At 44.9% G+C, this 24,888-nt stretch overlaps 1 protein-coding gene across 4 annotated transcripts; it reads left to right on the top strand.

The window, feature by feature from the left end:
• Positions 1-58: 58 nt before the first annotated feature.
• LOC101866448 (uncharacterized) lies at positions 59-23,647 on the top strand. 4 transcript variants are annotated; one of them, XM_015440781.4, is made up of 9 exons: positions 59-283; positions 391-475; positions 728-791; positions 16,087-16,240; positions 16,993-17,075; positions 17,680-17,806; positions 18,383-18,463; positions 20,509-20,597; positions 21,528-23,647. In XM_015440781.4, the coding sequence occupies exons 4-9, from the start codon at positions 16,216-16,218 to the stop codon at positions 22,971-22,973; spliced, it is 1,851 nt and encodes a 616-aa protein (XP_015296267.3). In that variant the 5' UTR covers positions 59-283; positions 391-475; positions 728-791; positions 16,087-16,215; the 3' UTR covers positions 22,974-23,647. The 4 variants fall into 4 exon arrangements, with proteins under 4 accessions (XP_015296267.3, XP_073881853.1, XP_065391371.1 ...); XM_074025752.1 differs by lacking the exon at positions 728-791; XM_065535299.2 differs by lacking the exons at positions 59-283; positions 391-475; positions 728-791 and having other exon boundaries at positions 17,003-17,075.
• Positions 23,648-24,888: the final 1,241 nt, after the last annotated feature.

Raw genomic sequence — 24,888 nt, 5'->3', positions numbered from 1 at the left:
GAAGTGACGTCAGCGGAGCGCTGCTGTGTTTTCCGGCGCTTTCTCCGCGCAGCCAAACGACTTTTCTTCCTGGTGATGTTAGGGCTTGACGTAGCTTTGGCGAGGTCGGATAACGGGCGGGAGCCAGCGGTGAAAGGGGTGGTGAAAGTGCCAGTTTGCCCCAGGCCGCCGAGGGGCCTCTTTAGAGAGGCCTTGCCTGCCCCCCTCGCGTCCGCCGGGGCCAAAAAGTCCCTCAAGCTGTCACTGGTACCGCCCTGGGCCAGGAGCCGTTTCGGGATCTCTCGTAAGTGCGCTTCCTCACGATTTTTGCAAACACGGTGATTGCCGCTTCAAAGTCCTCCAAAGCAATCTTTGTGACTTTTTTTTTCTTTCTTTCTTTCTTTTTCCCAGAAACGAGTTTTCGCCGTTCGAGTCAGGTTGACTGTGGTCCTTCGTCCCCCCCATCTCCTGGACCTGGCGAGTCTGGCGCGTCCGGGTGAGTACTGGGGTGAAAGTTGGTTTCGGGGGCTTCTTCCTCCTGTTTTATCTGAGAATTTGTTTTTCTTTTTGCGCATCCTGTATTTACTTTTGACGCACTACATTCAGGTAGAAACATAAAGCTACTTTTTAGGTATCTAGGGTGTGCTTATTTCTCTATGTGAATATAAACGTTTGTAGACCGCAAGTCTTTCTACTGAAGAAAAGCAAGAATACTCAACTAGCTATTCTTTTTATCTGAACTTCCTAGGCCTGTACCTCCCCACAGAGCTTCAAAACAGGGGCTTATAGGAAGAAGGAATGGAGGCTTTGAAGTAAGTTGAACATTGCAGGCGTGACACTTAAGGTTTAAATGCTTGCTCATACGTGTCCTATAGATAAAGACATGTCCTTTTAAAACCATAATACTATGAACCAAGAAAATTTAAAATGTTGTTAATACGTACCCTGTGTAAAAAGGTACAGTTCTCCACTTTGTTCCAATGTGTGCTTTTGATTGTTTTGAAATCTAATATGTATCCAAGTTTTCATGTCTTTTAGTCTCTTTAAAACTAGCAGACACTGTTTATGCGTTATATTGTCTTTTTGCGGAGTCATTCATTCTTTCAGAAAGTTATACATTTTGGTAGTTCTGATTGTATTCTGTGCTGTGTTTAAATGTATCCTTCATTTCTTGGTGTATCCTGTAAAAGAATGAGTGTCTGAATGGTTAATTAAAGCATAGTAAAAAAAATTCAGCCAAGGGCTGTTCTTAGGGAGGTTGTAAAGTAGGGGAGGAGGCTGTCATGTAACCAAGCAAATAAGTGTATTACAAGTTGATGAGGGTCTATAAGTAAAGTAGAGGGCAGAATTATTTTCTCTATTTTTCTTTGGAATAGGCAATGCTAAGAAAAGAGTGATATTCAAGCTGAGACCAAAAAATATGGTATGATTTAGCCATGTTTGAAAGGGAAGGAAATAAGAGCTGGCCAAAGCATTCTGTGAATTGGCTGACTCCATTTCTAGGGTGAGAGAGAGGAGTACATCAAAGATTACCCCAGGTTTGACAGAGTCAGTATTCTTTCTTTGGTTGGGGAAACAATGTGATGGGATAATTTAATCTTAAATGTATGACTGACAGGAAAAAGTAAGTGATATCTTGTTTTTGGAGACAGAGTTTCGCTGTTGCCCAGGATCCAGTGTAGTGGCAGGATCTCGGCTCACTGTAGCACTGTAACCTCCACCTCTCCAGTTTTCAAGCCATCCTTCTGCCTTAGCCACCCTAGTAGCTGGGATTACAAGTGTGCACCACCATGCCTGGCTAATTTTTGTATTTTTTTTTTTTTTTTTTTTTTGTAAAGATGGTTTCACCATGTTGGCCAGGCTGGTCTTGGACTCCTGACCTCAAGTGATCCACCCACCTTGGCCTCTCAAGGTGCTGGGATTACAGGTGTAAGCCACTGTCCCTGGCCAAAGTAAGTGACATCTGACAAATGATGTAAATCAAGGGAAAATAGGAGAAGCATGAATGAGTTTTAATTACATGAATAAGAAATTAATTCAAGGGATTAATGAGAATCAGTGCTTGAGCATTGAAAAATAAGCTCTCCGTGAAAATTCACTGATGTTAATTATCAGTCTTAGGAAATATGTATATTCATAAACAGACAAAACCTCTTTCAATGTTGTTTTTTTTCAATTCACTTTTGGGCTCTTTCTACCTAAATTAGTCCTTTGTTTCCCTGAAGGAATGTCCGGAATAAACACTCTGTGTGATTCCTTACAGACACTCATACACCTAGGGGGTTGGCTTGATACACTCCATGTAAGTAAATGACCAGAAAACCCACCTGCCATTGTGGGCTGCCAAAAAGCTGTGAAGGGGCCATATGGCCTGGAAATACAACAGATCTTAGAATAATGTCTGTTAAATATAACATCCATGGGGAAAAAAAATCTAATTCCGGTAGGGCCACTCTGTAGATTCTGCATGTTCCTCCCATGTCTGCATGGGTTTTCTCTGGGCACTCTGGTTTCTTCCCACATCCCAAAGATGCACATGTTAGCTTAATTGGCGTGTCTAAATCGTCCCCCTATGAATGTGTGTGTGTGTGCCCTGAGCTGTTAGGATGGGCTCTGGCCATTTTTATCCTGGAACTGGAATAGGCGGATTGGAGAATGAATGAATGAATACAAACTATTGTAAAATAAAAATTCCTAAAACATTTGGGAATGATACAAATGTACAATAGTAAATGGTACCACTTAGCAAGCTGGCCCCATTTGTTACTGTTTTTGAGCTGCTTGGGGGTAGGAGGTAGTCCTTACAGTTTTTGCTTTGGAAACATTTATTTGTTGATTTAACCTACCACTGTTAATTCCATCGCACACCGATTCATCAAAAATTGGATAAACATCCTATTTTTATTAGTCTTTTTAAAATGTATATATAGCTCACATTTATTTCAATATTTAATATTAGAAGTGTTTGGGGTCTTTATTTAGCAGTTTAGTGACATTTTTGTGACCAGAAACATGCTGTGGGAGCTTAACTCGCTTATATCACTTAGCATGGGAAAAAATTTGCTTTGTGGGATGTCATTTTGCTTAAAGTCTCAGTTTCCAATAACCTGTTGACGACTTTAAGTGAAGACTGAAATTGTATACATTTTCTCTGTTTGGCACTTAGGGGTTCCAGTGAGCTAGCCGCACGTAGTGAAATCATTGATGCGGATCCGATATAAAGTTGCTGAGGATGTGCATATACTACTTTTTAGAGAGCGTATTGGCAAACCAATTTCAGAAACTGTTGGCAGTACATACTAGGTTTATACACATACATGCCCTACAGCAACAGTAATGTGTACAACATGTGTATCAAGATAAGAGTAGACCAGGTGCAGTGGCTCACGCCTGTAATCCCAACACTTTGGGAGGCCAAGGTGGTTGGATCACTTCAGTTCAGGAGTTCAAGACCAGCCTGGCCAACATGGTGAAACCCCGACTCTACTAAAAAAATACAAAAATTAGCTGGGCGTGGTGGTGGGTGCCTGTAATCCCAGCTACTTGGGAGACTGAGGCCGGAGAATCACTTGAACCAGGGAGGTGGAGGCTGCAGTGAGCTGAGATTGTGCTACTGCACTCCAGTCTGGGCAATCAGAATGAGACCCTGTCTAAAAACAAAACAAAACAAAAAAACCCAACTGACTTGAGACCTCAGTCACACCTGCATTCTCTTCATTTTTGCTTATTCTTCTGTTAGAAACGGGTCAGAGGTCATGTATACACTCAACAGGAGGGTGTTTTCTATGGGTATGCATGCCAGCAGGTGGGGATCTCTGGGGTCATATTAAAATATTTGGCCACAGTGTGGCTGTAGCCCACTGGATGGTGAAGTTTGCTGGGTTACTCAGACTGGAGTTGGTCATAGTCCTTAGGCAAGATTGAAGCAGTGTTCCAAGTCAAAGGCCAGCTGCAATGGGTGGGTCAGCCTGTAGGGGGAGTCAGGGCACCACTGTAGCTATGAGGCTTGGACTGTTTCATGTCTGCCCTGGAAGTGCTGTGACAAACACACCTCTGGGGCACACTCACACTGATGGTGATGGCAGCTATGCACAGAAAATTTGGATGCCATTTTGTTTGTAAGGCCTGGGACATCATTGTCCACATTTGGAGGTCTTTGGGAACAAACCTCTGAGGCATAGGTCATGCAGCAGCATGCATCCTGGTATGCGCATTGTCTGCGTCATGAGGGGCACAAGCCATCAAGCCAGGTTGGCACATGTGCAGAGGGTGCCTCTGCTAGTGGGAGTGTTTTGAGCATGTGGCATCCGTGTTAGGAGGGCCACAGGGTGGTGGTGACTGGGGCAGGGTTTTGTGGTATCCTGAGGACTGTGTTCTGGGCACATGGCATGGACAGAGTACCCTCCAATGCCTTCACACCCACACTGCTGACCATCGTGCCACAATTGTATCCAGGAGGCAACGCTCCCTTGTGCAGTGTCCATCCCATGTCCCCTTTTTGTATGTTCCTCTAATTCAGTCCTGAGGCCTCTGTCTCTGGAGAGTGGCTGTAAATTCTAGCCCTGTCCTGACTAAGAGGAGAGATGTTCTGGTGTGTTGGGTGGGTTAGATACAGAAAAGGCAACAAAACACATCAAGTAGCAGAAACATTTTATTCCTCACAGATCCATGAGAAGAGGGTTGCCCTTGAGGTCCTGATGGCAAGTCAGGAGACAGCCGGGTGCTAACCAGTGGGTGGGGAATGAGACAGAGAGGACCTGTGGGACTGTGCCTTTGTTATGGTCCATGGGCCTTATCCCTCAGGCTTTCCCAGCGTTGTGGATTGGATAGACCTGAGCGGTGGGGAGAACTGACTTACATGACTGGTATTGGCCAGTAGGTTTCATTATGGCCAGCTGCTGTGGGCTGTGTTGGGTTTGGGGTCAGTGAGGTAAGGAACAAGTAGGCTATGTCACAAACAGTACACAGGGAGGGCAAGTTTTAAGTAAGCCAAAGGTGATGGGGTCCGACTCGATTCCAAATAACTTACATCAGGCCTAAAAATGGATGTAGGGCAGTTATGTTGGAGGATATGAGCTGATGATTTAGTAAAGCATACGTAAAGGTTAGTGGTATTGTGTGTAACCAAGGGGCAGGCGTGGTTGTGGTTGGATAGGCAAGGCTGGAAGTTGAGATAGAAAGTGGGAAGGGTAGTAGTGTTGTGGGACAATCAAAGATGGGAGAAACTGAACAGAGTGAGTTCAGGAAACGTCTTTATTAAAAGGTGATCACCTGGCTCAGTAGGACTAGGGTCCAGCAAAGTCTGAGCCCTGAACAAAGAAAGCAGCCACCTTTTAAGCAGTCAGTGGCCGGGAGCTACTGATGCAGGAAGCGTACTTACAGAAGCGAGAACAGAGGCAGTTGATCAGTGTTTTACATTTATCTATACTACATGTTCCACATCCCTGGGAGACTGTGTTTCTATATTAACCTTGTGACTTTGCAGCTGCACTAGGAAGGTGAAGTAGGAACTCACTGAGCCCCAAGGAACGTGAAACTAGCAAGTACAGATAAAGCTTACTGAGCACAGAAGAAAAAACAGGCAGTTAGTATTCTTCTCTAACTTGGACTACTGGGTGGTGGGGGGGGAGAGGGAGGGGCTATGCTACACTTAGCTTTTGAAGGAAAAAGTAAAAATTTTTGGTTGTCTTTAATTATACTTGTAAGATTCATGAATTCCTTCTTCAGTAGAAGGCATCAGGGAGTAGGTGGTCCCCTCCCTGGGATTAAGGAGTTTACTGCCATGAGGTAGGTGCCTCTTGGGGAAAACAGTAATCTCCATTAATTTTAGTAACTCCTACCAGATTTTCCTCCAGGCATGGGTATATGGGTGTGCACGTATGAGCGGAAAGCAAATACTCTACCAGGATCATGGGCTAAGCAGACAGTTCAGGACGAAAAAAATGTTCTGTGTCCATTTGTGTTTTAGGAGAGGCAGTCCACGGGTATCACTGTGTGGAGATTTTAGTGTAATGGTGGGGTCATCTCCACCATCAGAGTCTGGGGTCGGGGCTGTGTTGCTGGAGGCAGTGTTTCCAGCGGTGATATTTTGGGCTAGGACAAAGTCAATAGGGTGTCACTAGGGTATCCTTTTAAAGTGGATACCCACTGAAGTAGATGTGGCCCTCCAGGTTGTAAACCAACACAGCACCTAGTAAGATGAACCGTTAATAGAATGATATGTAGCTGTACCTGACAACGTGTTTTTGTTTCTTTTGGTGGAAGTTTATGTTCAGATGGGTCCCCTGTCAGATAAGCAGCTGCTGGGCCTCTGGGACAATCTAATGTTAGTAAGTTCCAGGAGACTACGCACCCTCAATTTGGCCTTCAACCCTTATGGGATGGGGGCAAGATTGAAAATAAGTTAAGCCCTAGAGCATGATAGAGAATTTCAAGAGTCTGTTTTTTGGACTGGAATTTGAAAAGTAGTTATTTGAGGACATTTTCTGTCTTTCAGTGAAACCAGTAATCTGAGATCTATTAGGGAAATGAAAGTTCTATTGAATATATTTTTTGAGGGACTAGCATTATGTATTTTAAGAAATGAAACATGGGCTGGGCACAGTGGCTCACCCCTGTAATCCCAGCAGTTTGGGAGGCTGAAGTGGGAGGATTGCTTGAACCCAGGAGTTTGAGACCAGCCTGGGCAACATAGCGAGACTCTGCCTCTTAAAAAAAAAAATTAAATTGACAAAAAAGAAGTGAAACATATATCTAGGTTACTAATGAAGTCTGTAACTCCGAAGGGAATAAGTAGTGTCCTGGCAAGGCCTTGTATTGTGGCTTTTAGTATGTGGAGAGATGTGAGATTTTGCTTTATATTTTGGGTATCTGTCAGACAAGAGATTCCCAGGGTTTTTTTTTTCCCCCCCCACTTTGAAAGGGACAGTTTTTAGGTAATGACCCAATAGTTTATCGTAACCGTGAAGAAGGTGGGACGGTTTGTTGACCCGGGCATCCAGTGCTAAGGCAGCTGCCTGAAATTTGGCCAGGCACGTTGTTTCTTGGGTCCTGTCCTTTATTTGGGACATCCTGGCTAAGGGATGGAAGGCAGCAGCATTCCGCTGAGCTCCATCACTTACGATGGTCAGCAGTGGCCTTTCCACAGTCTATGAACTCCCATTACTGTTCACTCAGTTAATCCCAAGGGCTTTCCAGGTAGTCAGAGGACCTGGAGGAGGGAGGGGTGACCTCCTTCAGCACCCTGGCTGAAGGACAGGGGAAGCCACTGCTTCCTGCAGGTGGATTAGACCCGAGGGCCTGAGATTGGCTTCATCGTGGCCTAGGGAGGCCTCAGTGGCCAGGCAGAGCTTGTGGGGGGTTGTGTCCCTGACCCAGAGCACAGTGGGCAGCTGCATAGGAGGATCACAGGCTCAGGTCTGTGAGATCCTCTGTTTCCAGGAGAGCCCTGTAGATGGCCAGTCACTTGTTTTACTGGTGAATAACAGGAAGTCAGGAGGGGCAGTGTCTCTTACTAGAGGACTTGGGACAGCTAATGACCATCATAAGTGGTCCAGAGACTCCAGCAGGCATTTAAAAAGCTGCCAGTCTCTCTATCATGAAGGAGGTCCTTTTAGGAAGTTGCTTCCCCCCCCCTTTTTTTTTTCTTCGAGGCATTAATAGAAGCGCTTGTTGATTTTAATTTAATTTATAAGTATAATTTGTAAATCAGGAATATGTTGCCACCAGAACCCAAAAATTACTAAAAGATACTGGAATTATTTCCCCTTAATGAGCAGGTCAAGAGAGTTTCCTTGGGGAAGGCTGTTACCAGTGCAGTGCATACCTGCGTTCCTGGGGAAGGTGGATATTGTTAAGATCTCGTTTGCAAAGATCCTACGTGATAACAGATCTGTTGGGTAGCCTGGAAAAGGTGTGTTGTGTCCTATCGGAGGGAGAGGCAAGCTGCAGATGAGAGGCTGTTGAAATAGTCACTGAACAACACGTGTTGTCCAGGCTGGGCGTGTTGGCTCACGCCTGTAATCCCAGCACTTTGGGAGGCTGAGGTGGGTGGATCACTTGAGGTCAGGAGTTCAAGACCAGCCTGACCAACAGGGTGAAACCCCGTCTCTAATTAAAAAAAAAAAAAGAAAGAAAAAAAATTAGCTGGGCATGGTGGCTTGCACCTGTAATCCTAGCTACTTGGGAGGCTGAGGGGAGAGAATCGCTTGAACCCTGGGAGGTGGAGGTTGCAGTGAGCCGAGATCACGCCACTGCAATCTAGCCTGGGAGACAGAGCAAGACTTCATTTCAAGAAAAAAAAAAAAAAAAAAACACGTTACATTAGCCACATTTATAATTAAAAGCACAATAGTTATTGGTTGTTGATTGAATAGAAGCAGGAGTTTTAATAATACTGGGTGTGGGCGCCTTGGTGGATGGGACCACAATGTGAAGGCCGTAGTAATCCAGCATGAGGTGCCCTTTATTTTGTTTTCAGATTTAAGAGCAGGCACAATTGGGCTGTCAAATGGAGAAGCAGTAGAGATAATCGCCCCTTCATTAATTAGGTTTTATAGAAGTTTTAATCCTTGAGGCCTTATTGTAACTTACCTTGGGCCATGTGAAGTATCTTAACTGATTATCCCTGGGGTCCCATTTTATCCAGCCAATTTGTAAGTGTCAAAGTCTCTATTTATTATGTTAGCATATTTATGCCTCATATGGAATATTTTAGGGCAACAGGTCCTGTGACTATGGGAAACTGAAGGCTACAGTTAAAGCGAGGCATACCTAATTTTTTTCTCTTGTATTTACTTACCCTTTTAAGATTTTAGGGAGCACAATGTTTAAATTTAGTGGTATAAGTGTAATTTGAGCCCCAGATTGAGTAGGCCTATGCAGTTTTGTTAATTGGTACATTTTAGCGAATGTTAGTTAAAATCTAATTACCTATTATTTTTTTCCCTGTGTCTCATGGTCTGTGTTTAAATCATTAAGTAATCTAGGGCTAGCGGGATTATGTTTGTTAGACCTGGCATTTGCTTTGTACTTAAAGTTCAAAAAAAGTTCCTTTTTTTTTTTCTTGAACTTGTAACTTCCCAAAGCCCGAGCCTTTTTTTCCTTTTTTTTTTTTTTTTTTTTTCTTTTTTCTCTTTTTTTGGTCTTAGGCTTTTAACTGCCTGAAGGGTTCTTAATTTCTGTCTCTGGTTGATAAGAGGAAAAGAAGGAGGGGTAAGGGGCCCAGTGCTTCTAGGCAGTAGAGGACTGGGAAGTCCAGACCTCAAGATGATCAGTCTCTTTCCCTCTCTTTTTTTTTTTTTTTTTGAGACGGAGTCTCGCTCTGTCACCCAGGCTGGAGTGCAGTGGCCGGATCTCAGCTCACTGCAAGCTCCGTCTCCCGGGTTTACGCCATTCTCCTGCCTCAGCCTCCCGAGTAGCTGGGACTATAGGCGCCCGCCACCTCTCCCGGCTAGTGTTTTGTATTTTTTAGTAGAGATGGGGTTTCACTGTGTTAGCCAGGATGGTCTCGATCTCCTGACCTCGTGATCCGCCCATCTCGGCCTCCCAAAGTGCTGGGATTACAGGCTTGAGCCACCACGCCCGGCCTCTTTCCCTCTCTTTTTTTCTTCTACGTAAAATCGTTAGAATGGCTTGTATCCCCAGGTGGCTAAAATATTTTTTCCTTTGTTTACCTGATAAGCTTCCAGTGGTCCCGAGTGGCCCTTGTTTTGATCTCTGGCCTCCATTTGTGCTTCCCATCTGCCCCGTTTGTAGGCAGCCACTTTTCTGTCTAGGGCGCCCGGTTGACCTCGTCAGGGTGGGGGCATAGAGAAACAGATGCAAGGGAAGACAATGTCATGGGAATAGCAGACCCCGGCAGCAGCCTTGCCAGCGAGGTGCCGTCATCTCCCCAGTGAAGGGGCTGCTACTGTTGTCAGGGTGGGAAGTCTGGTGGTCTTGTCCGTACTGTCTCTCCACTCAGCAGGCAGTCAGAATGCTGGTCTTCCTCTTGCACTCCGCCAACGCTCTGATTGGCCCAGAGCCTGCCTTACCCACTTCTGCCTCTCAGTAGCAACCCCGCGGTGCCAGAGTGAGGCCTTGGGAATACAGCTGGCTTCCTCCAGCCCAGCAGTTCCTATCTGGGGAAGTGACAGCAGCCTTGGATAGTGAGTGTCATACCCCTGTTGCCCTCCCAAGGCTAGCAGTTGGTGAGTCCCAGGGAGCACTTGGACTATGGAGGACCCACCCAATTTAGGGAGGGGAGTTTTGGCAGCGTTCCACAAAGACACCAGGCAGCAGTGCACAGCAGCAGGGAGGCACCCCAGCAGGCCACGGAGCCCTCCCATATGGTGTCAGCCATGTGGGTGGGCCAGGTAGTAAGCAGGCCAAGAGCAATCTGAAGGCCTGGGCTTGTGTCCCTCGGGTTGTGACTACACACCCTGTTCACTGCACTGAGTATATTTTCCTCTGTTTTGGTCTAAGGGGTCTCTCTCTGTCTCTGAAGAGTGGCTGCAAATTCTAGCCCTACCCAGATGGGGAGGAGAGTTACATTCCAGTGTGTTGGGCAGGCAACATGTAGAGGAGGCAGCACAACAAAACACGTGAAATGTCAGAAGCGCCCTCCTACTCACAGATCCCTGGAACGGGAGGCTGCTCTCGGAGGCTGATGGAAGTCCAGAGACAGCCGGGTGCTCAACCTGTGGGGTAGGAATGAGAGAGGACCTGTGGGGCCTTGCTTTATTAAGGTCCATGGACGTTATCCTTCAGGCCTTCCTTTGGGGGTTGTGGATTGGCTGCACAAAGGAAAGGTCTTATTTATATGACTCTGGTGTTGGCCACTAAGTTTCATTGTAGTCAGCAGCTGTGAGATGTGTTGGGTTTGGGGCCAGTGAGGTGAGGAACAAGCGGGCCATATAACAAACAGCTACACAGGCAGGGGAAGTTTTAACTAAGACAAAGGCGATGGGGGTATTGGAGCTGAGATACATAAACAGCTAACTGGCATATTTCACTCTTTGGTTCTTTACCATCCATATGCACTCTCCTACACACATAGGAGCTTCTTTGGAATAATTAAACAAGTCTATACTCCTACCTAAGAAGATACGAGAGAAGTCCTCACCCATCCCCAGACTGAGAAGATGTGCAGTTCAAACAGTCCTTTGTTTTCCCACCACGGGCCGTGTCAGTTACTCCTCAAATTTAGTCCCATTCTAACGATTCTGTTTCCTAAAGACACAATTACACATGTAACCCCTAATAATGTGTATATAAAATAAAAGCGGGAAAAAGATAGAAGTAAATGATTCATTTAAATAAACACATGGATATAGACACACATAGATATAACAAGCACAGAGAAAATGTGCAAAACTACATTTCTTGTTTCTGTCACTGGTCTTGAGGTTGCAGTTGATGTCCACGGTTTACTTCTTCAGGGACTAATTCCATATTTTCCCAGCCTTCCACTTGAACCTCAGCTGCTCCGGGTTTTGTACCAGGGAGGAGCGATCCAAATCTTCCTTCGCCCAGAGTCCGAGTCCTCTGTTGTCCTGCCTTCGTTCAGCTGTGGTTTTCCGTTAACCTTTTCTATGGAGTATAGAAGTACTCAGAGGTTCTACACTTCATCACTTCATCCTCCTTGCCTCAGTTGTCTAGCAGTGCCACAGTTTTCCTTTGATAATTGGGATTAACCACTCCAGCCAGTAGATTAACCTTTTTTTTTTTTCCCTCTTGGGTTAGTGGTATATGAAGCCCAAAAGGGCCAGGTGGCAATCTCCTGTTCCAGTGCATTGGAACCGTAACGGGGGAGGCATTTTCCACTAGGGACTAAGAAGATTTCTGGACCAGCAGTGCTCTGAGTCGCTGGGAGTGGAAGCAAACTTCTGTCAGTGGAGTTAATTCCACCTTCACCCATCAGTTCTATTTTTTTTGTTTTTTTGTTTTTGTTTTTGTTTTTTTGAGACGGAGCCTCACTCTGTCACCCAGACTGGAGTGCAGTGGCGCGATCTCAGCTCACTGCAAGCTCCACCTCCCGGGTTCATGCCATTCTCCTGCCTCAGACTCCTGGTAGCTGGGACTACAGGCACCTGCCACCATGCCTGGCTAATTTTTTGTATTTTTAGTAGAGACGGGGTTTCATGGTGTTAACCAGGATAGTCGCGATCTCCTGATCTTGTGATCTGCCCGCCTTGGCCTCCCAAAGTGCTGAGATTACAGGCGTGAGCCACCGCGCCTGGCCTGTTTTGTTTTTTGTTTTGAGACAGAGTCCTGCTCTGTCACTCAGGCTGGAGTGCAGTGGCACAATCTCGGCTCACTGCAACCTCCGCCTCCCAGGTTCAAACCATTCTCCTGCCTCAACCTCCCAAGTAGCTGCGATTACAGGCATGTGTCACCATGCCCAACTAATTTTTTTGTGTTTTTAGTAGAGATGGGGTTTCCCCATGTTGGCCGGGTTGGTCACGAACTCCTGACCTCAAACGATCCACCTTCCTCGGCCTCCCAAAGTGCTGGGATTCCAGGTGTGGGCCACTGCGCCTGGCCCACTCATCAATTCTTGGACCCATGTATTCTGGCTGTGGGGAGACAGTACCATGGAAGGCTCTCTGACTCAAAGCATACTCCTTGGCCTGTGGGACAGAATTCCTTTCTAAGGGTTGTCTCCCATTTGGCCCTGTAACTGAGTTTTCAGTATGCGATTCTACTTTTCACGTAGATCCACTGCTTCTGAGTGATGGGTTGTGCGATGGGACCAGTTGATTTTAAGGACGTGCTTCTACTGTTGCACTTCTCTGCAGTGAGATGCTTTTCTTGTTTAGAAACTCTGTTGTGTGGAGGCCGTGACTGCTGATAAAGCACGTTGTGAGTCCGTGGATGGTGGTGCCAGCAGAAGCCTAACTAGTCGAAAGGCAAATCCACAGCAGAACATGAGTCTGTTCTGGTGAGGATGAGTCATATTTCCTGATAGAAGAGGAACCGTTACAGCATGGCTGGCTGGTCTCCTCTAAGGAATGGCGCCGTATTGGGTGCTCAGGGTTAATTTCTGCTTTCAGGAGATTAGGCCCAGCAGTAATGTTAGCTGAGTCAGACTTGGTAAGGGGAAGTCCTTATTGCTGAGCCCATGCATAGCCTTTATCCCTGCTGTCATGAACATTTTTTAATGGGCCCATTGAGCAAGCACTGAGGTAGCTAGGAAAAGTTAATAGGTATCTTTAGTGTGCGTGATTCTGTCCGCCTTATTTCTAGTGGATCACCTTTGGTAGGCATTCACATGGGACACAATCTGTCCTTTCAGTGAGGTCCGTCCATGTACCTTCTCCCAGGTTTCCTTGTTACCACTCTGGTTCCTCACACTTTTTTTTTTTTTTTTTTTTTTTTTTGAGACGGAGTTTCGCTCTGTCACCCAGGCTGGAGGGCAGTGGCACCATCTCGGCTCACTGCAACCTCCACCTCCTGGGCCCAACCCATTCTTCTGCCTCAGCCTCCCGAGTAGCTGGGACTACAGGTGTGAGCCACCATGCCCGGCTGGTTTTTTTTTTTTTTTAATTTTTGGTAGAGACAGGATGTCACCATATTGGCCCGGCTGGCCTCAAACTCCTGACCTCGTGATCCACCCGCCTTGGCCTCCCAAAGTGCTGGGATTGTGGCCTCCCAAAGTGCTGGGATTACAGGCGTGAGCCACCGCACCTGGCATTCCTCCCACATTTTTGACCATCCAGCCAAGCCATAGGCAACTCTTAATGAGTCTGTGTTTGTGTATGCATGCATCTTGTCAACTCCTACTCCAGACCCAGAAGCAGGCCAATACACTGCCCGAAGCTCTGCCACTGGGAAGATTTTCCTTTAGTACTGCCCTTCAGGGTCAGCCTTTAGCAGGGCTATAGTGCTTCTGCTCTGTACTTTTGGGGGGTGCTAGTCGTCAGACTTGGGGAAAGCAGGAAACAGCCCTCTGGAATGCAGGCAACCCTGGCTGTTGGGCTCATGAGCAGAGGAAGTTAGGGTGCCAGTAAGGGTACTGAGAGCACTAAGTATCCACATCAGGCGACTGGGGGAAACCAGTCGTTGGTATGCAGACAGGCCGTGGGTGGTGGATAAGTGCATAGAAAGAGACAGTATTCCTGTCACCCTTGCATTCATTGAGTAGTTCAATACATTTCCTCAAAACTCAGATGTGTATTGTGTTATGAATTGTGAAGGGGCTGTAGTCTGGGTGTACTTTAACAGTGTTTAGAAGGATCTCAGTTGTCTGTCCAGCCATCAATGGGTGCCTTTAGGCTCCATGCCAGGTAAAGGAGAACATTGGCACCCAAAGATACCTAAGGCTGCCCATGAGATACAGAGACTCCACAAAGAAAAGCAGGTCACAGTGTCTGTCACCCAGCATCATCCAAGAACATTCCTAGAGACACACAGAGTTCCTTATGATAAAAGGTTTTGTTGCTCCAAACATAGGAAAGTTCAATGTGTGTATCTATCTACCCAGCAATGTTAGATACTTTAGATACTTTAGATACCCAGATAGATACAATGTGTGTATCTATCTACCCAGTAATGTTACAAGATGTGTAAAGGAGTATACATTACAGATACACAAGAAGAAATAGACAAGTCCACAGTTGCAGTGGGAGATTTTAGAATATTTATCTCATGTTGTTTAAATAGTAGAGAAAAATGAAGATAGGATGTACATTTGCGAGAGATGAGCACACTGCCTAATTTACCTGTCCAGTGTCGTGTCTGCTAAATGAGGGAAATCACAGAGTGCTTATCTGGAGTTGAGAGTGAAAGAATAGACTGGAAGGGGCAAGAAGGTTTTCAGGGGAGACGAACGTGTTTTACATTTCGTTGAGGCTTTTGATTACACAAGTGTATGCGATTGTCAAAATTCATCCACTGAATACCTAAGATCTGCACTTTTAATTGTGCATTAATTATATTTCAGGTTTAAATAAAATAACATGATTGATTTAGATTTCACCAAACGAAACACATTTGTGGCCCTCTTCAGCCTAAGGATCCCCAGTTTGAAACCCATGGAAGTGGGTACAATCTACACCAGGAGTCTGGACATGGGGTTTCTGTAACCCAGTGTGACTTCAGAGTTTTAGCCTTCTCATTCGTAGAATAAAGGCTGTAGCGTCCTTGTGGGGGTGTAGCTGGTTCATGGATAATGAACTGTTCAGTTTTCAGTGATTTTCATCATTCAGATTCCATTCTGTCAATCAGTATTTGCACTGTTGTTCTGTGTTTGATTTATTAAAGATTGTGATTAATTTTTATTAAATTTTTAGCTGTATAAATTTTATTAAATTAAAATACATTCTGTTCTTTGGTCATGTTAGGTTAATATGGAGTGGGTGTTCAATAACACATGTGGGTAGTGACCATGGTGTTGCACTGTGCAGGTTTAGACCAGCGCTGGTCATGTGGGAAAGTCAGAGCAGCCACAGATTGGGTGTCAGGGACAAAACTGCCTACATTCAAGTCCTGGTTTGCAACTTCCAAACTGGATGATTCTGGACCAAAGCCAAGTGTTGTCTGAATGTAGATTTTTTTTCTTTTTCTTTTTTTTTTTTTACCTTTTGATACAGAGTCTCACTATGTTGCCAGGCTGGAGTACAGTGGTGTGATCTCGGCCCACTGCAACCTCTGTCTCTCAGGTTCAAGCGATTCTCCTGCCTCAGTCTCCTCAGTAGCTGGGATTATAGGCGCGCACCACCACGCCCAGCTAATTTTTGTATTTTCAGTAGAGATGGGGTTTCACCACGTTGGCCAGGCTGGTCTTGAACTCCTGACCTCAACTGACACACCCACCTCAGCTTCCCAAAATGCTGGGATTACAGGTGTGAGCCACCATGCCTGGCCTGGTTTTTTTCTTTGTCAAATAGGGGTCATTGATATCTACTGTAAAGAGTGGTTATGATAATTAAGCATGTATATAAAGCTGCTAGTGTGGCTTCTGACACACACCGTTCCTCAGTAGTGGAAGCTGGTGGTCCTAATATTTGTAGTGTACACCGTTTTCAGTGGCTTTCACTTATATGCTCTGCAGAGAGAGTGCTAATGATGTCTGATGACTGATAAGTAATGCTTGTTGATTAATGATTTAATGATTTATACAAACAGGACACCATTAACACTGGATAAAGAGAATGGAGGTTACCTCTGTCCGTGTAGATTCCTAAGCTGTCCTGGAGTGATCCTTGGAGTAAAGGAAAGGCATTTTGAAGCACATTTAGCCGTCAGCCCTGCGGGATGGCAGCCATTGATTTGTCCTATGGTAAGTCCTGTTTCTGTTCATTTTCAGAGACCCTGCTTTAGGTGTCCCCCCGCACAATGTGGAGTCCAGTGGCCTGTGCCTGATCATTAACACTGCAACTTAATTTCTGAGGTGCTAACATGGGCTAGGGAATGCTTTGTTCTTTTTTTTTTTTTGGAGACAGAGTCTTGCTCTGTTGCTCAGGCGGAAGTGCAGTGGCACAATCTCAGCTCATTGCAACCTCTGCCTCCCGGGTTCAAGCGATTTTCCTGCCTCAGCCTCCCGAGTAGCTGGGATTACAGGCGTGTGCCACCACACCTGGCTAATTTTTTGTATTTTTAGTAGAGACGGAGTTTCACCATGTTGGCCAGGCTGGTCTCAAACTCCTAACCTCAAGTGATCTGCCCGTCTCGACCTCCCAAAGTGCTGGGATTACAAGCGTGAGCCATCGCACCTGGCAGAATGCTTCAGCAGCCCCCTGCTGTGTGTGCTTTGGGAAGAGGTGCTATGTATTTCCATGGTTAAGTTTCATTATCTGTAAAATAAGACTATTACCCTTTTCCCAGTGGGCAGCATGGCTGACCATCCTTTTTTTTTTTTTTTTGCCTTTAGGTGAGGCAGAACTGCCCTGGAATTGATAGCGGTAGTGGGTATGTGTGTGTTTTCTTGAGCGTGCAGCAGTATATGGGAATCTCACAGCAGGACTTTGGGGTGTGTGAATGTGGGAATTATGGTCAGCCCTGGGTTCTCATGCCTTCTTTCTTTTCCATGAGGTCTTTACAGGGACCCAGTCTGCCTTCAAGAAAAGACAGAAGTGGAAAGGGTGGTGGCTGGCTGTCTGACAAGTTGTTACCAGGTATGCAGGGAGTGTATCCTTCTCCAAAATATCATACTTGCATCACCAGATAGACACATTTCCTTCTACACAGAATTATCTCCAGAGCTTCTTAAAGCAAATAAAGCCTCCTTCAAGGACCGAATCCCTAGTCAAATTCCCTGAAGGAGTGGAGCCTGTCATATGGGTGAGGGTTTGCCTTGAATGCCATCCCAGTATTTCAGTGTTGATTAATTAGTCTTCCCTCATGGTCCCAACTGCATAGTTTTTATTTTGTTGAGTGTTCTGACACATGGTAAGGGACATAAAAGTATCCTTTGCTGAGATAGTTTATCCATTCACCAGCGTTTATCTAGCATCTGCTCAAGAGTGTGCTGCAGTGGAGGGAAATCAGATGACCTCCCAGTCTGGTTGTGTTAGGTACAATCATGTGTAAGAAGTGCCATTCAAGTCATGTCACTGGAGGGGACTGACAGTGAGTGAGTGTGGATAGAGAGGACCTCCTGGGACCAGTGAACTCTGGGGTAGGCAGTGTGAGCCCTCAGACTCTGTAGGTATTGCATTTTGCAGCGAACACCGGTAGACATGTTATGTGACTCAAGCCAGCATGTGTGTGATGGTTTAGGATTCAGTGACTTTTGATGATCTGGCTGTGGACTTCACCCCAGAAGAATGGACTTTACTGGACCCAACTCAGAGAAACCTCTACAGAGATGTGATGCTAGAGAACTATAAGAATTTGGCCACAGTAGGTAAGACTGGCCTCATCCCTTGTAACCTGCTGTGGAACAGATTATGTTATGTATTTACTGTATCGCACATCAGAGACAGCAACTCTGAACACAGTGGGAAATAACAGACATAGTCCCTGCCCTAATAGGGTTTCTTCTACTTGGTGGTAGAGATTCATCAGCACTATTGGAGCTGTACGTTCTCAGTCTCCACCTTTGACATACTCAAGTCAGAAACTCTGCAACAGGGGCCCTGTCAGGTGTTTTAACAAGCTCTCATGAATCTGATGTGCTATAATGTTGAAGAATGAGATGTATAGTTGTTTCCCATGAGAATGAAGATCTCTTTGTTTCATTTAACTTCCTATTTGGATAAAAGTCTTAGTGCTTTTTGTAAGTATGTACATCAGCCTGGATTTGGGCTTCAGGGATCAGAGATCACCAATCTTTTGGGGGCACAGACAGATGATATTTGCGTTTTTAGCCCTTTTAAAATAATTTCACTGCTTCCATTGGAACTGCAGCTACTGAGTTATGGAAAGATTTGTCATCTCTTGCATGAGCCTCTTCTGGTAATGAATCTTTCTCTGTGCACAGGGTATCAGCTCTTCAAACCCAGTCTGATCTCTTGGCTAGAACAAGAAGAGTCTAGGACAGTGCAGAGAGGTGATTTCCAAGGTGAGTGTTCATGATGGACTGCCCTGGTCAGTAAGTTCAGTATGTTTACAAGTAAAATGAGGAAACTTTTTTTTTTTTTTTGAGACAGATTCTCGCTCTGTCGCCCAGGCTGGAGTGCAGTGGCCGGATCTCAGCTCACTGCAACCTCTGCCTCTGGGGTGCAAGCGATTCTCCTGCCTCAGCCTCCTGAGTAGCTGGGATTACAGGCGCCCACCACCACGCTCAGCTAATTTTCGTATTTTTAGTAGAGATGGGGTTTCACCATGTTGGTCAGGCTGGTCTTGAACTCCTGACCTTATGATCCGCCTGCCTCAGCCTTCCAAAGTGCTGGGGTTACAGGCGTGAGCCACTGCACCTGGCCATAATGAGAAAACTTTTTAAGATGCAGTTTATCTCACAGTGTTGAGGCCTTTTTTTTTTTTTTTTTTTCCTGAGACACGGTTTTACCGTCACCCAGGCTGTAATGCAGTGGTGTGATCTTGGCTCACTGCAACTTCAGCCTCCCAAGTTCAAGTGATTCTCCTGCCTCAGCCTCCTGAGTAGCCAGGACTACAGGTGTGTGCCACCATGCCCACCTAATTTTTTGTATTATTATTAGAGATGGGGTTTTACCACGTTGGCCAGGCTGGTCCCAAACTCCTGATTTCAAGTGTTCTACCTGCCTCGGCTTCCCAAAGTGCTGGGATTACAGGCGTGAGCCACCTTGCCCAGCTAGGCCATTTCTTTCTTAGAAGTTAAGAAATCTTTAGCTTCTCATAGTCTTAACTTTGTCTACTCATTTTTTCCTGTGATAGGACCCGTTGGTTTCTTCTTTAAAAGTTCTTGTTTTAGGCCAGGTGTGGTGGCTCGCCTGTAATCTCAGCACTTGGAGAGGCTGAGGCGGGTGGATCACATGAGGTCATGATTTCAAGACCAGCCTGGCCAACGTGGTGAAACCCATTGCTACAAAAATACAACTATTAGCTGGGTGTGGTGGCGCACTCCTGTAGTCCCTGCTACTAGGGAGACTGAGGCAGGAGAATTGCTTGAACCCAGGAGCCGAAGGTTGCGATGAGCCAAGATCGTGCCACTGAACTCCAGCTGGGTTGAAAGAGTGAGACTCTGTCTCGAAAAAAAAAAAGGCTGGGCATGGTGACTCACCGGTGGCTCATGTCTGTAATCCCAGAACTTTGGGAGGCCGAGGCGGGAGGATCACCTGATATCAGGAGTTCAAGACCAGCCTGGCCAACAATGCTGAAACCCCGTCTCTACTGAAAATACAAAAATTAGCTGGGCTTGGTGGCAGACGCCTGTAATCCCAGCTACTTGGGAGGCTGAGGCAGGAGAATCGCTTGAACTTGGGAGGTGGAGGTTGTAGTGAGCCAAGATTGTCCCATTGCACTCCAACCTGAGTAACAAGAGTGAAACTCTGTCTCAAAAAAAGAAGAAAAACAAGTTCCCTGTTTTGATGTGTGCTTGTTGTCCTATTCCTTGACTTCCCTTCCATGGTAATATTCTTTGTGTTCACCATGAGTTTTTAATTTTCATAGAATCAGTTGGTAGTAAACTATGTAAAATTTTGACGCTATATCCTTATTATTGCCACATTTTTGATATACAATCTGTCTTGTTTTTTGTTACCATGTTTAATTTGAAAACAAATACAGGGGCCAGGTGCAGTGGCTCACGGCTGTAATCCCAGCACTTTGGGGGGTTGAGGCGGATGAATCACGAGGTCAGGAGTTTGAGACCCACTTGGGCAACATAGTGAAACCCCATCTCTACTAAAAATACAAAATTAGCTGGGTGTGGTGGCACGTGCCTGTAGTCTCAGCTACTCAGGAGGCTGAGGCAGGAGAATCACTTGAACCTGGGAGGCAGAGACCTCCCAGGTTCTGGGAGGCCAAGACCATGCCATTGCACTCCAGCCTGGGCAACAGAGCGAGACTCTGTCTCAAAAAAAAAAAAAAAAGAAAAGAAAACAAATACAAATGATCTCTCTCATTTTCAGCTCCATCTGTCTACCCTGTGTGTCTCTAAATCCTTACATTTCTTTTTCTCTTTAGCTTCAGAATGGAAAGTGCAACTTAAAACCAAAGAGTCAGCCCTTCAGCAAGATTTTTTGGGGGAGCCAAACTCCAGTGGGATTCAAATGGTAAGATTAACAAGGATACGTCTTAGTTTTCACATTTAGAGATGATTGGGGATTTCATTATAGAAAATCAGAATAAATCTGGGCATGGTGGCTCACACCTGTAATCCCAGCACTTTGGGAGACTGAAGTGGGAGGATCATTTGAGGCTAGGAGTTCTAGACCAGCCTGGTCAACATAGCAACATCTTAGCTCTAAAAACTAAATTAATTTAATTACAGTAAAAGAAAAAAGAAAATTAGCAGAATGAGAGCTCTTTGAGATAAGTAGCATTCCCCAGAGGGATAATGACTCTGGAGAGGACTCAATACGATGACCTGGGGATACCTGAAACCTAGCTTGACACTTACTGTTGTTTTTCTCTCTGAGTCTTGCTCTGTCGCCCAGGCTGGAATGCAATTGCACGATCTTGGCTCACTGCAACCTCCACCTCCTGGGCTCAAGCGACTTTTGTGCCTCACCCACCTGAGTAGCTGGGAGTACAGGCACGCGCCACCATGCCTGGCTAATTTTTGCATTTTTAGTAGAGACAGGGTTTCACCATGTTGGCCAGGCTGGTCTTGAACTCTTGACCTGAGGTGATCTGCCCCCCTTGGCCTCCCAAAGCACTGGGATTACAGGTGTGAGCCACCGTGCCCAGCCAACACTTAAGTGTTTTAGAGTTCCCATCAAGTACACATTTGTAACTAGATAGTGAGTTTTTAAAGCAATTTCATAAAAGTCTACAGACATTTGAGATTAGAGTAGATGGCACAGCCTGACAGGAGCTTTTCATCATTCCACTGGAAAGAAATCAAAAGGGCAGTACTTGTATGTGTGTAATGAAAATGGTAAACACGCAAATAATCATCACAATGTTCCTCTCTTCTGATGAGTGGAATCTGTTAGTAGTCTGAACAGTCCTTTAATCATCATTCATTCCTTTATCAACAGATAGGAAGCTACAACGGAGGGGAGGCCAATGATGTTAAGCAATGTGGAGATGTCTCCAGTGAACACTCATGCCTTAAGACACACGTGAGAACTCAAAATAGTGAGAACGCATTTGAGTGTCATCTGTATGGAGTAGACTTCCTTACTCTGCACAAGAAAACCTCTACTGGAGAGCAACGTTCTGTGTTTAGTCAGTGTGGAAAAGCCTTCAGCCTGACCCCTGATGTTGTTCACCAGAGAATGTGCACAGGAGATAAAGCTTTTGATTGCAGTGACTCTGGGAAATCCTTCGTTAATCATTCACACCTTCAGGGACATTTAAGAACTCACAATGGAGAAAGTCTCCACGAATGGAAGGAATGTGGGAGAGGCTTTATTCACTCCACAGACCTTGCTGTGCATATACAAAGTCACAGTTCAGAAAAACCCTACAAATGTAAGGAATGTGGAAAAAGCTTTAGATATTCTGCATACCTTAACATTCACATGGGAACCCACACTGGAGACAATCCCTATGAGTGTAAGGAGTGTGGGAAAGCCTTCACTAGGTCTTGTCAGCTTACTCAGCACAGAAAAACTCACACTGGAGAGAAACCTTATAAATGTAAGGATTGTGGGAAAGCCTTCACTGTTTCCTCTTGCTTAAGTCAACACATGAAAAGTCATGTGGGTGAGAAGCCTTATGAATGCAAGGAATGTGGGATAGCCTTCACTACACCTTCTCAACTTACTGAACATTTAAAAACTCACACTGCAAAGGATCCCTTTGAATGTAAGATATGTGGAAAATACTTTAGAAATTCCTCATGCCTCAGTGATCACTTTCGAATTCACACTGGAATAAAACCCTATAAATGTAAGGACTGTGGGAAAGCCTTCACTCAGAACTCAGACCTTACTAAGCATGCGCGAACTCACAGTGGAGAGAGGCCCTATGAATGTAAGGAATGTGGGAAGGCCTTTGCCAGATCCTCTCGCCTTAGTGAACATACAAGAACTCACACTGGAGAGAAGCCTTTTGAATGTGTCAAATGTGGGAAAGCCTTTGCTATTTCTTCAAATCTTAGTGGACATTTGAGAATTCACACTGGAGAGAAGCCCTTTGAGTGCCTGGAATGTGGGAAAGCATTTACGCATTCCTCTAGTCTTAATAATCACATGCGGACCCACAGTGCCAAAAAACCATACACGTGTATAGAATGTGGCAAAGCTTTTAAGTTTCCCACTTGTGTTAACCTTCACATGCGGATCCACACTGGAGAAAAACCCTACAAATGTAAACAGTGTGGGAAATCCTTCAGTTACTCCAATTCGTTTCAGTTACATGAACGAACTCACACTGGAGAGAAACCCTATGAATGTAAAGAGTGTGGGAAAGCCTTCAGTTCTTCCAGTTCCTTTCGAAATCATGAAAGAAGGCATGCAGATGAGAGACTGTCAGTGTAAGGAATGTGGGAAGACCTAAAGGTGTCTGCGTTCTCTCTGAAGACATGAAAACACTGGGGAGAAACCCTATGAATGTAAAAATGTGGAAGCAACTTTGTATCTCAGGTCCTAATGAACGCGTGTGAATTCACAGTGGAGAAGACCCTGCATCAGGGAATGTGGAAATGACTTCACGGAATTGTCAAGCCTTACCAAACACATCCGAAATCTCACTGGAGAGAAACCCTATGAATACTGTAGAGAATCTGGGAATACCTTTCTGAATCCCACAAACCTTAATGTGCATATGTGAACTCACATTGGAGAGAAACCCTGCAATTTAAATGGTATGGTCTGGATGTTGCCCCACTCCTTATTTGTAAGTCCTAAGTCCTAGTTCCTTACACTATAACTGTATTTGGACATAAGGTTTTCAAACAGGTGAGTAACTTCAAATGAGGCTGTTAGGTTCGATCCCTAATCTAACATCACTGGTGTCCCTATAAGGGAAAGTGAAGGAAGGATACACACGGAGAAGACTGAATCCACCAGAAGATGGCCATCTGCAAGCCAAGGACAGAGACCTGGAACAGATGCTTTCATTATGGCCTCCAGAGGAAACCAACCCTGTCTCCACCTTCATAATGGATTTCCAGGCTCCAGGACTGCGAGGCAATAAATTTCTCTTGGTTAAATCTTTCAGTCTGTGTTATTTTGTACAGCAACCCTAGGAAACTAATACTGTGAGGAACTTGGGAAAAGCTTTAGATCAAGCTTGTCCAACCCGCAGGCCAGGATGGCTCTGAATGTGGAAAAACACAACTTTTTAAGCTTTCTTCAAACATAATGAAATTTTGTTGTGATTTTTTTTTTTTCATTCATTAGCTATCATTAGTGTTAGTGCAAACACAAAAGCAATCACAGGAGAGACGTTCTATGAACGTAGGACATGTGAAGTCTGTAAGTGCTCATCAGATCTTAATACTTCCAACTCTTGTGGTGATAGGCCCTGTGAAAATCAAGGACTATCAAGAAAAGAAAGTTTCTTTTACTATGAAAGTCATAACTGTGACCTCACCCAACACTTAGTGACTTAAGAGTGGACTGAGGCTCTATTAGGAATGTGGAGAGATTTCATTAAATGTTTATACCTTATATAAGGAATAAAAATTCACAGTGTAGAGAAGACTTCACTTTGAGGCATGTGGGAAAGCGTTTACTAATTCCATGAGGCTTATTTTACACATCTAAAATTAGACTGCAAGTGAGCAAAGACCACTGCACTCCAGCCTGGGTAACAAAGCAAGACTCTGTCTCAAAAAAATAAATAAAAATAAAGTTAGACTACAAATGTCCTGGGAATGTAGGGGAATGTATGACAACTTTTAAATATCTCACAAAGCCATAATATTAACATGAAATCTCACATTGGAGGAAGAACCTATATATCCCAGGGATATGGTGTCACTTTATTTCATTGCTCAAGCCTTAATATCTTTGTGAGAATTCATACTGGGGTAAAACCCTGTGATCATAAAAAGGATGCAGGAAGTACTTCATTTGCTTCTCATATCTTAGTATATCACAGTTCATAGCCATATGAATGTAAGGAATATGGGAAAACTGTCAGAATCTCTTCACAACCCAGAATGAAATAACTTGCAATGAGACTGCACAGTCTATGAAACATGGAAAGCCCTTTGCTGTTATCTCAGGGATTGCTTAAGTAAGGTTTTGCAGTAGAGAGAAATCCTATTAGTGTAAGAGTATTGGAGAGTGGTAGTTCAGCTAAATAATGTTCACTTCTCAGATTGGAAAACTCTGACCAATTGAAAATGTTTTATTAACTCAAAAAATCCATGTTCACCTGCTGTGGTGGGTCATGGCTGTAATCTCGGCACTTTGAGAGGCTGAGGTGAGTGGATCGCTTGAGCTC

Source organism: Macaca fascicularis, chromosome 19 (genome assembly GCF_037993035.2).
Source record: "Macaca fascicularis isolate 582-1 chromosome 19, T2T-MFA8v1.1".
Lineage (NCBI taxonomy): Eukaryota > Metazoa > Chordata > Mammalia > Primates > Cercopithecidae > Macaca > Macaca fascicularis.
Note: the sequence above shows the minus strand (reverse complement) of the source record. Positions and strands in the feature narration are given on the sequence as shown.